Below are 14,747 nucleotides of genomic sequence, written 5' to 3'. Positions count from 1 at the left end.
TCTGCTAAGCTCCCTCTGTCCGTGTCTCCCCGTGCCCACCCACCTTCCCCCGTAAGGTCTGCAGTGGCCGTCCTGCTCAGTGTCATCCTCGGGATTTGATTTGTGATTGCAGATGCCCTTTGGGAGTTGCAGAAACCTCGCACCTTAGTGAAGAGGGAATCCTGAGCTGGGATGGTTCCTAGTGTGGACCGTCAGGCAGCAGCCTCTCCGAGCACTGCTGGGCAGAGTTTGAATGAGTTCTTTTGCTTCCTTCATTCCCACCTTTAACACCCCCAGTGCTTTTGTCAGCCCTGCTGGGCCAATGTCCCGGGGACTGGAACAGGCGTGTTCCTGTTCTGAGGCTCAGGCCTCTGTGGACAAAGCCCTAGTGGGTAATGCTTGTGTGGCCTTCAAGTTAGGACCCAAGTCCCCGCATGGGAAGTGCTCTGAGCTCCTGCCCCCAGCAGACGTAGTTTTGGGATGTTGCTTTTTTTATTTCATGTAATTCAGAATTCCTGATTGGTAAGTATCCAAAATGAGTGATGTGTTTTTACCCTGTGGTCCCAAATGCTGCTCCTGGTTTACTCTTTAGAGCTGGTATGTAAACTAACTTGCTCAGTGTGGAAATCTGATATTGATCATGTTGTAAGACGTGTTTGTCTATTCATAAAGGACATTGAAAATAAAGTTTTCTACTGAAGAGATTGCCTGCACTTGGTTTAGATTTCTTTAGTCATCAGATCACAGATGAATTCAGACCATTAACTCTGTCTCTTTTAGCTGGAAAAGTTGTTTGTTGGTTTGTTTGTTTTGAGAGAGACAAAAAAAGGCAGGTGCACTAGAAAAAAATCTGAATTTTCAAGTTAACTGTCTACAGCTAATTTTTTCCCAGCTTTGATCTGAACGTGCGAGCAGATCAAGCAGGTAAGAAAGACCGCTGAGAGAAGAGAGCCGCACTTGCTTACTCAGCAGCCAGCTTTCACTGGAGGTGGGAACAGGTGTAGACCTTTAGCCACAGTTTCATTATTTTTTACAAGCTAGTGCCTGGCTGTGGTTGAAAGTGACCGCAAAATATTGAATCTTAAGTCATGAGCCTTTTAGAGTGTTCTTGTCCAAGATTGGTGTCACATTACCAAGGGGATAGTTTTTCTAACTGGCAGATTTAAATCACTTGCTTAATCCCAGGTTGGACTTAGCGCTGCCAGAAACCAGGAGTAGGCGAGCTCCTTGCCACCCCCCAGGATGTGAATCCTGCTGCACGGACAAGGCTTATTTCTCCACAGGCCTAGAACCGAAAGCTTAAAAGCCTGCTGCGCGTTTGCTACTGATGAACCTGTAAACATTTGTGGAAGTCATCAGACTTCTTAAGATACTTGTTTTCATGTTTCCTAAAAGGTACATGGAGTCTTCGAGGAACTCTCCATCTTAAACATCATCCCTGCAGGCACGAGTACTGTATGTTGCATACAGTAGGTGTTCAATAGGTATTAAGAAATTTGATGGCATCTTCTAGTTTGAAAAGATAAAATTGTAATCTACACTTTTTTAATGTCACATCAGTCTGCCATTAAAAATTTACTGGACGCCCGGTTAAAAATAGAGTTCCGGCTTTCACTGAAGGTGGAATATATAATTATATATAATATAATTCCACTGAAGGTGGAATTATGGGGAAGACAAGTTTTGTTCACTTTTTCCCCCAACTTTTTACTATGAAAATTTTCAAACAAACGGAGGAGTTGAAGGAGCGCCATGGTGAACATGTCTGCTACCTAGATTCCACAGCTCACGTTGTGCTGTCACTGGGTTTTTCCATTTGGCTTTACCAGGCTTTTCCTCGTACCTGTTTGTAACACCACTTTTCTTGGTTAACTGCACACGATCTGGTGCGAGGACCGTGTGTTAAGATGCTGGTGAAACGGGGTGAATACAGGTTTGGGAGTCGTGTACAGGGAGGCCCACATCCGTTCCTGTTATGTCTGGTCCGACCCAGTGTTCCGCAGACACGAGAACCAGCATGGAAATGTGCTGGGCGCGTGCGCATGTCTGAGCCTGCCTGGGAGACCCCTCTCAGACAAGGGGAGCCCTGCCTGCGCCCCACTGCATTAGGAGTGTCTTCATCTGCGGCGGCGCTGGACAGGAGGATGCCGGGCTGGGTGGGCTTGGCTGGAACAACGTGCAGGCGGACCCACTCCAGCGAGGGGCTGCTGTCCCCGGAAAAGGCGCCTCCACCGCGAGGGTGAAGCTCCCCGGAGGTGGGGCCCTGCACGAGAGGGCGGGTTACAGCGCAGTTTCCGGACGCCCGGCCACCCTGCTTCCATGGCCATTTACTTATTTTTTTTTTAAATCAGTCCACTTACTTGCCTTTTGGAAATAAATTTGTCAGCGCCATAAATTTAGAGAAAAAAATTTCAGTATATGGCAACCTAATATCTTCCGCCCAAAGTAGAAAATAATCACAAAAAAAATACAGTGAAAATAAAGCAATGAAAGCAAGACACGAAATGATTCAATGGAAATTACAACAGGCCACCTGAAAGTCATCTTTGAGGTGCAGACGTACCTCGCTGGAAGGTGACACGAAGGTGACATTATTCTGTATGTTCTAGGCTACCTGGCAGAGTGGAGGGGTACTCTATTTCTACTCAAATTTGAAGGAAGGGCTCTGTAAGAAAGGAACCAAATGCATGCCCTTGAAAGCATATAGGAACATCTAAGCCAGCATTTTCCGATTTCGATCGTGACCCATCCTTAGGTAGTACAATGACTGTAGCTGTCGCAACAAGCATTTTTTAAAATGGAGTCACAGAAGACTGCAGAGAACATTGAGAACATTCCGGTGCACTGCTCACAGTGACGGTGTGTCTGCACACTGCGCTACCGTTACGTGTGTGTGTGTGTGTGTGTGTGTGTGTGTGTGTGTGTGTGTACGAACTGATGCGTGCATGTGTTATATATTTTATAGTATCCTGCATTGGAAGTTTTCTCCGTCCCCGTTCCTTTTTTTTTTTTTTTTTCTGTTCCTTCTATATGGTTTAGACTGAGTTCTTGAGGTTCAATAACCTCATGAGGTACTGTGTGAGTTCCAGTCATAACTATGTCCTTGCAATCACCCCAAAATAGGAAGGGTCATTATGTTGTTCATAAGACGACAATTGAAATAGCTGTACAGCATAGTTAAGAACAGGCACTTGGAGTTGGATTGCCTGCCTTCACACCCCAGCTCTGTCACTTACCAACTCTGTGACCTTGAGCATGTGATTTAAACAACTCTTAGCCTCAGTGACCTCATCTGTAAAGTGGGAGAGATTAATGAAAATAGCTATCGCAAAGGCTGGGGTGAGTATTCAAAATCAATGCACATGAAGTGCTTCCATGGCTGGCGGGTAATAAATGCTCAAGTGTTAGCTGCTACTCCTGTAACTTCCAGGGCGGGTGGCATCTGCAGAGGTTTTTGGGACAAAAACATCCACGGACGGGCAGTCTGGAGATCTTGCTAGTCTGTAAAAGGGTTCTTGAAAGGGGAGGCTGCTTCAGTGCGGCCAGCAGATGGCGCCAGTGATGCCAGTCGGGGGATCAGGTTCTGTATTCAGTTCCAGCCACTTCAGCTGATGAAAAGAAATGACGAGTCGGTGCCCCGCTGGCTGCCATTACTAAGCTTGTAAAGCAGTTGGAAAGTGGAATTCAAGGATTATTTATACTGCTAGAATACTATTCTTTGAAATAATACACTTTTATCTTTAGAAGATTGATGGCCTCCTTAGGAAACACCAAAGTCGACAATTTTTCAGAGGTCAGATTCCTGACATTTCTACTTAAAATTTAATGTCCCCCTTAGTTTCCTCCTGGGACTTTGAAGCCTTGAGTGAGGTGCAGGGGACTCCGAGCACTTGCCTGCCCTGCCCTGCCCTGGTCTGGGAAGGAAAGATTAGGAAAGACCAACCTCCATCCCAAATGGGTCTCGGTGGCAAAAAGGGCATTTAAAGATGGGTTTTAGTAACTTTGGATGTTCGAGGTCCCCATGTGATGAGTTGGAATTGAGATGTAAAAGTAAATTTAGCACAGCAGATTTCAAAAGCAGAAGAATATAAGTATCTCATTAACCTTTTACAGCGATTACACATTGAAATCATAATATTCTGGATAATACAATTAATTTCACCTGATCGTACTTTTGTACGTGTGGTTACCAGAAATGTCAATCTACTGCTCGCAGTAGATTGCCCTGGGACATTGCACCCCCAGGCCCTCTGACTGTTTGGAGGTGTCCTACTCATCACATCAAATGTTAAAGTGTGCCCACATCCTACCTTAAATACATATTCTTTTACTGAAAATTTTTTGAAAAAAATGTTTTTCGTGTTTTACTTCTGAAATTATTTGGCAGTTTTTAATTTACACTTGGCAATGATTTATCAGTGATCACCTTGAATACCAGGAAATTTCTCAAAAGTGTTTTCTGACTAATTTTTGGAACTCTGTAAATAGTAAGGTCAATAGTATTACATTTGTAGACACTAAATGAAACATTAATTTGGGATTGTTGTTCTCATATTTTGAAGCTATTTTCTCTCCCTCCTCTCCCACCTCTCCCCACACCTCAGACACTTTTGTAGGCCTTTGAACAAGCTGTATAAACCCTGGACATTGGGTTCAGAGCGCCTGGTGGGAAATGTCTCGGGGCCACAGTGTTTACAAAAGGCAGTTTCAACACAGGCATCCTATTCCCTTGAGAGGGGGTAGGTTGGTATCCAGAGACTGCCAGCACGTCTTAGCTCTGCAGGATTTCCTGCTAAGTGAGGTTACCTGGATTTCACAGACCTTGCTCTGGGGAAGGCAGGAGAAGGCAGCAGAACCATGTGGCTGCAGTTTTGAGAGTTTTTATCACAACAGATGTTATGTCACTACAAGACAAACAGAAGCAGAGTAGATAATTTTGTAGCCTGTTGTTTGCAAGTCTAGTGTGAATTTTGCATCGATATGTTGAGAAATACTCTTAAGGTGAGGGCCGTTTTCAAAGCAAATTTTAAAATACCTGTTACACGCTTGCTTAAATTGTAAGTCAGCCCCTAAAAAGTAACTGCTATGCATTCTTACTCTTTTGGTTTCCCCCGCCCCCCTGGGTCGAGGAGAGCAGGAGAGGTGATGGGGACAGGAAGGTGGACACAAGTCGTAAGAAGAAACTGTCAGTCCTGGAGTCCCATGGGCCCAAATCAGCAAGGCCCTTTGGGTCAGCCCCACAGCTTCAGTTTCTCTTCCCCATCGCCGGTCAGCAGTGTAGGTCTCTTCCTCCGCTTCTGAGTCTCAAATTAAGATGTAGCCAGTAGTCCTTTGGTACAGTGTCAACTACTCTAGGTGAGATTTCACAAGGCTGCCAGGGGACCGGGAGGGGAGGCTGTCCTTGCTCCGACTGGGCTTCGGGCCTGGACTCACCGCTTTAAGCAGTGTGACGTATTTGCCAGCATTTCCATCCCCCATGGGTCCCTCTGGCTCTCGGGTTGGCCTTTAAAACAGAAATGCAACTGAGGCTGATTTTTTTCTGAGAGAATCCTTGAAGCACGGTATTTCACCCTGTCCTTAAATTCCTGCATGTCTCCTGGGGATGGGGGCCGGGGACCCTCCTGAGGTGCTTCAGGTCACATGAACCCACTCCTCCCCGCACCAGTGGGAGCCCGCAGTGAGGTGGTGGCCTATGTGGAGGCCCCAGGCAGGGTTCTGGTTAACAACTCAGCTGCCTGCAGGTGCCAAGTAGGTATTTGTCACGGACTGAACCGTGTCCCTCCCCAGATTCCTATGTTGAAGTCCTAACCCCCAGTACCTCAGAACATGACTATGTTTGAGAAGGGACACGACCTGGGACACTGGGCCCTTCAGCACTGGTGTGGGTGACAGGGAAGGCATCTTGAACAAAGGGATCTGGGGCTTTGTCCCACAGGCATAAGGGAGCCACCCACACAGCATGGCTAGGAGAGCTGACAGGTGCCCACCTCCCCACCTGGTCTCCGGCTGCCTGAGAAGGCGGGAAACTGACAAGTGCCGGCTGGAAAAACCAAAATTGCAGGAGTTCGCATTTACCAAGCTCTTGTTCAGGTTGAAGACGAGTTCAGCCCTCTGTGTGTTATCTTATTTCAGCCTCACCAAAGCCCCGGGAGGAAGGCAATGTCATTATGCCCATTTTACAGCTGAGGAAACTGAGGCCCAGCGTGGTGGGGGCTGGCAACCAAGGACATAAATGCAGCCTGCCCTCTGCTCTCAGCCGCCACCCCAGGGCAGCCCGAAAAGAAGGCAGAATGACTTCACTATCCGACAGGGATAATCAGAAAGGAGCCCAGGGGGCAGGTTACTCTCCGAAACTGAAACTGCAGGACCCAGTCCACGCCTGGCTGCTGGGTGAAAGTCTCTTGCGCGTCCTCTTTTGCTTTGTTGTGTCGCTGTTTTATTTCAAGGCTTCTCAGGCCTCTGGTCTGGGTGGAGGTGGGTGCAGGTGGCCCGCACGTCCCCAGCTGCAGCCCAGCTCTGAGACGGGGAGGTGGCTGCCCAGCCTGACTCCGTGGGAACGCTGCATGGCTCACATCTCTGTTAAGATAAACAGGCTTTGGGGATCCCTCCCTCCACACCCCCAGTCTCAAGTCTTCTGGAATGTGTTCATTCATATATTTGTTCCTTCACTCAGCACATCTTTACTGAGTGCTTTCCTTGTGCCAGGCCCTGGGTATGTGGCCATGAACAACACAGCCCCCAGCCATCCTCACGGAGCTGGCCTCTCACGGGGAGACGGTCCATACGGAAGTAAACAGATGTATGAGGTAGGGTCAGGTAGGGACATGAGCTTTTGACGGATGCTGGAGGGGAGGCCTGAATGGAGTCCGAGCCCCAGGCCCTGGGAGCATCCAAACCAGTGACAGTGATCCAAGCACCAGGCTGGCTGCCGAGGACAGTGGATCTGCGTGGGTCCCAGGGCTGCAGCCACGTGGTGCCTCGGAGATGCAGGTGGGGGTGGCCGGGTTCCAGCCGGGCTGCTCGCTGGGCTAAAGGGCAGATTCCAGAGACAGTCAGGAGGGGTGCAGGGAAGGTGGGCGCCAGTTCTGTTTCCAGGAGGGTTGGGCAGGGAAGGACGGGACTGGACATTAACTGGCGATTTTAAGTGAAAGGATCCTTAGTTGGCCCGCTCTTCACTTTTCCCAGCTGAGCAGTTGAAGCTCAGAGATGTACAGGGGTGCTTCCCAGGCCCAAGTGCTGGAAGGACCCCACGGAGTCCCAGGACCCTTGTGTGGCTCTGAAGGCAGCTCCGAACCCTGAGTCCAACAGCTGTAATTCCACCTGCTGGGGGCTGGGCCTCCTCTCCCCTCCGCCTGCATCAGCCTCCTGCAGCATGTGACCGTGAACTGGCAGCTTAAAGACAATAGAAATTTACTCTCTCATGGATCTGGCAGGCTGAAGTCCAAACTCGAGGTGTCAGCAGGGCCATGCTCCCTCTGAGGGCATGAGGAGGGGAGGCGCTGTTTCACGTAAACCTTCCTCTTAGCTTCTGGCGTTGCTAGCAGCCCTGGCGTTCCTGGGCCTGCAGACGCACCACGCCCACGTCTGCCTCAGCTGTCACGTGGCCTTTTCCCTGTGTCTGTGTCTTTATGTTGCCTTCTCATAAGGACAACAGTCATTGGATTAGGCCCCCTACCACTTCAATATGACCTCATCTTAAACAGATGATAGTACAGGATACCTATTTCTAAATAAGGTCGCATTCATGGGTACTAGACATTAGGACTTGAATACATTTGGGGGGAACGCAATTCAACAACCCACAGCAAACGCCCACACCCAGGCACAGCCTCTGACAAGGGCTGACATTTCTGGAGCAGGGTGCTGAGTCCAGGCTCCCCTCGTGGGGACAGGAACAAAGCCTGAGGTGGGATTTGTACTCAGCCATCTTCTGAGTGAGCTGTGTCAGGCGACTGTGGGCGGTGGGCATGGGAACCGGGCCTTTCGCACCTGCCACATTCAGAGCCGTGCGCCTGGGAAACTGTCCTCAAGGGAGGAGAGGCAGCAGGTGTGCCAGGCAGCAGCAGATGGGCCGTCACCCCTAGCAGCCTGGCCTAAATCGCCACTCCTGTGTCTCTCCATTTGGCTTCTCAACCTTCCTTCCCTTCTGCTGGTGATGCAGAAACCTAAGGAGCCAGAGGAGGAGTGAGTGGACGATGCATTCCTGGGTGTCCTCTTCCTAAGGTACTGGCACTCCTCCTGTCCCCTTCCAGGCTGGGCCAGAGTGCGAGATGCACACAGCAAGCCCACCCACCTGTGCCCTGCTGCGTCCCCTTGTAACGAAGGGGCCAGAACTTTAGAGGGAGAGGCATCAGCCCAAAGGCCCAAACTGATGGGACCAAGATCAACCTCTGGGCTGCTGGGTGTTGACACTAGCTTAGCACAATTTCAGCATTATTGACATTTTGTGCTGGATAATTCTTTGTTGTGGGGTGCTGTCCTGTGCACTACAGAATATTCAGCAGCTTTCCTGGCCTCCACATTCTAGACGCCAATGGCATTGCTCCCTCAAGTCATGACAACCAAAAATGTCTCCAGACATTTGCCAAATGTCCCCCGGGTTTCGTGGTATCAGGGCTGGTGTCTGTGAGTCTCTCGCATGTTGCCTTACAGTCATAAGACAGCTGCCACAGCTCCAAACATCCCACCCATGTTCAGAGCAGAAACAGCAATGAGAGGCTAGTACCAGCTACCATTGTTTCTTTTTGCAGAAAAGTGGAAGCATTCACAGAGCCCAACAGATTTCCACTTGGTTCTCCCTTCACTTAACCTCTCTGAGGTCTCACCTGTCCAGCCCTCAAAGCAGGGAAACAAGGCCTTTTCTAAAGGCAGGACAAGATGGGATCATGGATTGGCCAGGCATTTGCTGCTCTTGGTGGCCTCAGGGAAGTCATTCTGAGCCTCAGTTCTCTCCCTCTTAAAACTAGGCTAATAGTACCTACCTGTGACAAAGGCTGTTTTGAGGTTAAATCATCTAATACACACGTAAGTCACCCAGTTCAGGACCTGGCCCAAAACAGGCACTCTAAAACAAATGACCTTTATTATTACCGGTATGTGAGGATTAGCCACATTAAAGTGCCCAGCACCCAAAGGATACTGGATCAATGATGGTGGCTGGACCTCCTGCCTCTGAGCTTTTGCATTCTCTGTTCCCTGTGCTGTTCCCTATGCTCCAATGGCCCTGGCTTTCACCACTTGCTCTCACCAATTCCCGGAGGCCTTACCTGACTCTAAAGAACATGTCTCTCTTTGCTCCTGTCTCAGCACCTGCCTGGTAAAATTTACCTAAATATAAATAAAATATTCATTCATTTTTCTCTCTATTCCTTCTAAAATAAAAGCTCGGTGTGGTGGCGGGTGTGGGGGTGGGCGTTACGTTATTCGTTTCCTTCTTGAAGTATTCCCGGGCTTAGAACTTCGGCCTGGCACCTAATAAATCATTAATTCTGTGTCGGGTGAATGGCTGATTCTCAGGCATAAGTTGGTGACACGTGGGGATATGGGGCCACCCGACGGGGGCAGAGATTGGTGACGCAGAAACCTAGGGGCCAGGGGATGAACAAGTGAACAAACCATACCAGGGCATCCGCTTTTTAAAACACTGATGCTCCCTGCCCTCCTCCGAGCCGGGCGGGAGAGCGAGGTGCGCGCAGCAAGCCTGCCTGTCCGGGGCGGACAAACGCCCGCAACCCGGGTCCTGCACGTCCCACAGCGGGCGGCGGCCCCCAGGGCCTTCCCCTCCGGACTCCCACTGCGCCAGCACGTGCTCCGCGGACGCCCGGCGCCCAGAGCGCAGCCGCACTCCCGAGGGCGCCCCTCCCCGCTCGGCCGCTGCGCCGGGATGGGACGGGGGGCGGGGCGAGGCGGGGCTGGCCCGGGCGGCGCTGGGACTTGTAGGCCCGGAGCCGGGGCTGCCTGCGCCGGGGGGGGGGGGGGAGCAAGGTGCACCGCCCACCCTGCCCATACCCCTAGCGGTCCTGTCACTGAAGGGGAAACTGAGGCTCGGTGAAAGGACGCAGCTTGCCCAAGATCACGCGGCCGGACAGTGGCCGCCCTCCCTGGTCCAACAAGTGTAGGTCACATTTTATCAAAGTTTTCAAAGGGTGTTCTGAGGGCCCCTTGTCTGGTGGAGAGCACTCCTTGCCTCCTTCCGTTCATCGTGCATTCACTCAACAAACATTTCCCGGGGGCCCTCTGCTTGACTGTCCCTACAGCTTGAGCAAAACATCCAAGGCTCCAGCTCGGCAGGGCAGAGAGACCGTAAACCCCTTTTTCCGTAAACAAAACTTGGGGAAGTGAGAAGTATGTTGAAGGAAGAGAAGAGCAGGATAAAGGGCAAGTGATGAGACATCACCCCAAGGCAGGAGTGGGCCTGGAGAGCTGGCAAGACGAGGGGGAAATGAGGGGAGACAGAAACATGCATCCCCAGAGGGCCCTCTGAAGACTTGGGGTTCCACTCCCACTGTGAAATGGGTGGGGGTTTGGGGGAAGAAAGGATCAGACCCGGTGGCTGCCTACTTGGGAGTAGGGCTGGGGTTCCAGGGCTTGAGACGGCTGGTCTGGGCCTGGAGTCAAGTGCTGCCTGACAGCGAAGGTGCCAGATAAATGCCTGAAAGACCAGTAAACCTTCTGCCTGCCTCCTTATCCCCCTCAGCCCCCCAGAAGCTGGGGTCACCAGGAGCAACCCCACTTAGAGCAGTGTGGACTAAAAAAAAAAAAAGGGCAATCTACGAGTCAAGAATTATGTTTTATTTTGCACTTTCTGAGGACTCAAGCCCAGGAGGCACCTCAGATTGCTCTGAGGGGCTATTCTGAAGAGGTAAGGTTTTGCAACAAAAACCAACATCAAAAGATTACTGTTAATTAAAGAAAAACCAGACCTCTCAGATTAGTGAATTTACTGCTTTTCTACATATGGGAAGATGCAAGAGGCTGGGCTCCTTGAAAGCCTTCCTTTGAAATGCACCTTAACTATCAGGAGCCAGTACCCTGTTTTTTTCCCATCCTGAATCCCTTCAGGGTGTATAGTCAGGGTGGCTGCAGTGGCTGATGGCTTGATGGTTGCAACATCCTTTATTTACTGTTACAGCATGTGACTTTTTTTGTCCACAGCAGAGTCCCTTCTGCACCGGACATCACGATAGTGCCTGTACTTGCAGAGGGCTTGAGGCTCTCAGAGCCAGACCCTCTACCCCCAGGTGACATTGGGATGTGGGTGCCAGGGCCCTCTGCTCAGAAAAGCCTGTCTTGGTTCAGTGCTCCCCTGTCAGATGTGACATTCCCAGTAACTTTGGACAAGGGGCCTTGACAGTTCTGTAACCTGTCCTGCCTGTCGTGACGTTCAGAGACCCGAGGTGGGGTGGGGGAGCTGTTTCTACGGCTGGGGAAGGGGACAGAGGGAACAGGGCTCCCAAGGGTCGCCAATTCCTGGCAAGGAATTGGACTTTTGAGGCTGCCAGAACTTCTTCCCTTGCCCCAGTCACCTCAGAGGGGCCTCTGGGGCCACTCTGGCCCCTGCTGGATGGCAGCACCCTGATTTGTTTCTTTCTGAATAGTATATTGTATGCTTACCTGTTTAATTGTGTGTCCCACTCATAGAAGCTCGGTGGGGCTAGAGTGTGTTCTGGGCATTCCTGCCTCCCCCATGCCGTGATAAATATTAGTCCAACGAATTATATTTATGTACAAAAACAAAAATCATTTCACTATTAATATAGGTTGCTGTACCCTAAGTAGCCCTGAAGAAATGTCGACTCACTAAACATGACCTGAATCGTTTACATCTCGTTCAGTAGACTGTGCGCTCCACGAGGGCAGGGGCCCGGAACACCGCAAGCACGTAGTAAGTCCCCCGGAAACACCCGGAATGCACCCCTTCCCCTGTTGCGCTTCCAGCCCCAGGACTTCCCCCGGCACGTGGGGCGCGGCCGGGTGGGGCCCGGACTACGCTTCCCGGCGGCCCTCGCGCGCCCTAGGCGGGGCGGGACTGAGGCTGTGGGCGTGGCCGGGGACAGGGGCGGGGCCTGGCTACCGGGGGCGGGGCCGACTACAAAGCCCGGGGGCGGGCGCCGGGGCGCAGAGCGGTCGCAACGCCGGCTGGAGCGCAGCGCGGCGCAACGCAGCTCGGCACGCACGGCGGGACCGACCCGCGAGTGGACGGGCCCGGCGGCTGGACCGGCGCCCCTGCTGCCCTGCTCGCTCGCCGTCGTCCCCAATGAGCGCGGCCCCACGCGGCCCGGGTCCGTAGGCGGCGGGGCCCCCCCCATGCTGCTGCAGCCCGCGCCTTGCGCCCCAAGCGCGGGCTTCCCGCGGCCCCCGGCCGCCCCCGGCGCCATGCACGGCTCGCAGAAGGACACCACGTTCACCAAGATCTTCGTGGGCGGCCTGCCCTACCACACCACCGACGCCTCGCTCAGGAAGTACTTCGAGGGCTTCGGGGACATCGAGGAGGCCGTGGTCATCACCGACCGCCAGACGGGCAAGTCCCGCGGCTACGGCTTCGTAAGTGGCCCCACGGCCGGGCGCACCCCGCCTTGCGCTTATCGCGGCCGGGGCGCTGAGTCAACCAGCGGGCGGGCGCACGCCAGCCCGGACGCCTCCCGCTGGCGTCGGCACCTGCTGCCCCTTCTATGGCTCCTGCCGGTCCTGCCCACCCCCCACCCCACGCCTCCGCCCCGAGGCCCCGTCTCCCTGCCCCCACCCCACGCCTGGTTTAAAAGAGAGCCGCTGTGTTCAATTAGGACTCCTGAGTTTGTGGAGAGGTTTTGGGGACAGACGGCTACTCTCGAGACTTCCTGGTTCTACAGGCAAGCTAGCGAGGGGCAGGTCTTCACCTCAGGGCGCTTAAGAGCCCTTAAGCATCCCCCGTTTTATTTTCTAACAGCTCTCTTCGACGCTCGAAACACTCTTAAGTACAAAATGGCCTGAAAACACGTCTCCTACTTCCCTTCTAACTACAGTGTCCCCAAACCCCCTTCCATGAGGAAATGTGTGGTCCCCATTGGCCTAGTAGGCCAGGCGGGGGCCCCTGCCACCCTTCACGGTTGCCCTGTCTTCCCAGAGGATTTTTTCTGTCCTTGAAGCAATATTTTCTAGCACTTGAACTTGGAGGGAGGAGCTGGGATCCGGGGGCAGCTTTGTGGGAGGGCCCCAGGCTGGGGTCTGAAGGGACTGGTCTAGGCATCCTGGGTAACTAAGGGGCACCCGAGATGGGGAGAAGTGAGCGCCCCATGCCAGGGCCGGGCTCTCTCTGCTACCCCCACCGGCAAGGGAAGCCCCTGATGCATCTGTGCTCCTCTAGGTGACTATGGCCGACCGGGCGGCAGCTGAGAGGGCTTGCAAAGACCCAAACCCCAACATCGACGGCCGCAAGGCCAACGTGAACCTGGCATATCTGGGTGCCAAGCCGCGGAGCCTCCAGACGGGTGAGAGCCTGTGTTTTCCTTCCCTGGCGCTTCTGGTTGCTATATTCAGCCTTGGTATCTGTCGGGTGGATAAGGCCCCCCCTCCCCACGCCGCCCTCCTCCAGGAGTGGCAGTCGGCTGTCAGGTGCTCACAGAGCCATCACAGGGCAGTCATCCCCCAGCTTGGAAGTTGAACCTCGTCCCCTTGCCGCGTATGCTGGTGGGACAGGGCGACGAGGACGCGTCACCCAGTTGTCAGCTGTCCTTGCCAGAGGGAGAAAGTTGGTCCCAAGGGCTGCTGCCACCTGGGCCCCTTGGCCCCCTTTGGCTAGGAGTTTTGGGGGTCCTGTGGAGGTGGCCTGTGAGGGGAGAGGAAGCTGATTATCCCTTTGGATTAGAGGTGGATGGCTGAGTGGTTTTGTTTTCCTGGCTGAGGCGGGCCCGTAACTGACCTCTCATTCTAGGCTTTGCCATCGGTGTTCAGCAGCTGCACCCCACCTTGATTCAGCGGACTTACGGGTGAGTGGCCGTGGCTGGCTGGGGATGGGGCCGCACAGTCCTTGGAGACCAGGCCAGAGGCCATGTGCTTCTTGGGTCTCCAGTGCAGGTGTCCACCGGGCTGAGGGAGGCTCACCCTGGGCCCGCCGACCCTATCGCTTTGGTTGTGCTTTTTGCAGCCATTTTTCTGTGTCTCAGAATCGTCACTTGCTCCAAACTTCCAGAAGTGTGATTGCGTTTTGGGAGTGGGAGGAGACAGGCTGGGAGAAGGGGGAGAAGGCAGACTGCATTTCTCTACACCCTCCCTGCCCCCCGCCATGAGTTCTGGAGCCTGTGCCCTGGGTTCAGACCTCTGCTTCTCCTTGCTGGTTGTGTGACCGCCTCACCTGTGAAATGGGTTTATAACTGCACCTCTGAGCTCTGTGGGCAGAGGCCTGGCACGGGCCTGGAAGTGCTTGCCAGCTAGGGGGCCAGGCCCTTCTCAGGGTGCCCCCTGACCTGCTCCAGTGCCCGACAGATGGCGACAGCAGGTCACCGCCAGCCGGTCCGATGTTTGCGTAGCTGCAGCAGGTGAGACGGGCACAGGGCCAGATGTCCCCGCCCAAGTGGGCCTGGCCTGTGGGCCTTTTGTCCGATGTGCTTTGGAGCCGCGTGTCCCACCCTCCACCATCGGAAAAGGGCCTCCCCCTCTTTTTTAGAAACATTTAATAAAGCCTGGCAGCTGCCTGGGGAAGGACACAAACTTCAGGGGCACAAAGGAGCCTGCCATGCCGCCTGCCTTCCCAGCTCCGGGGTTGATGTCGGCTGTGCGCCCCAGTGCAGGGA

The 14,747-nt window shown here is 53.2% G+C and overlaps 1 protein-coding gene across 2 annotated transcripts in view; it reads left to right on the top strand.

The window, feature by feature from the left end:
* The first annotated feature begins 12,083 nt into the window (after window positions 1-12,083).
* RBM38 (RNA binding motif protein 38) overlaps window positions 12,084-14,747 on the top strand; it is a 56,417-nt gene continuing 53,753 nt past the window's right edge. The window contains exons 1-3 of one of the 2 annotated variants that reach the window (XM_064496974.1): window positions 12,084-12,522; window positions 13,322-13,445; window positions 13,889-13,943. In XM_064496974.1, coding sequence (XP_064353044.1) covers window positions 12,286-12,522; window positions 13,322-13,445; window positions 13,889-13,943 — 416 coding nt within the window. In that variant the 5' untranslated portion in view covers window positions 12,084-12,285. The remainder of the gene's footprint in view (window positions 12,523-13,321; window positions 13,446-13,888; window positions 13,944-14,747) is intronic. The other variant, XM_010991599.3, reaches the window with a different exon arrangement.

This window comes from Camelus dromedarius, chromosome 18 (assembly GCF_036321535.1).
Source record: "Camelus dromedarius isolate mCamDro1 chromosome 18, mCamDro1.pat, whole genome shotgun sequence".
Lineage (NCBI taxonomy): Eukaryota > Metazoa > Chordata > Mammalia > Artiodactyla > Camelidae > Camelus > Camelus dromedarius.
This window is presented reverse-complemented; position numbering and strand designations above follow the sequence as displayed.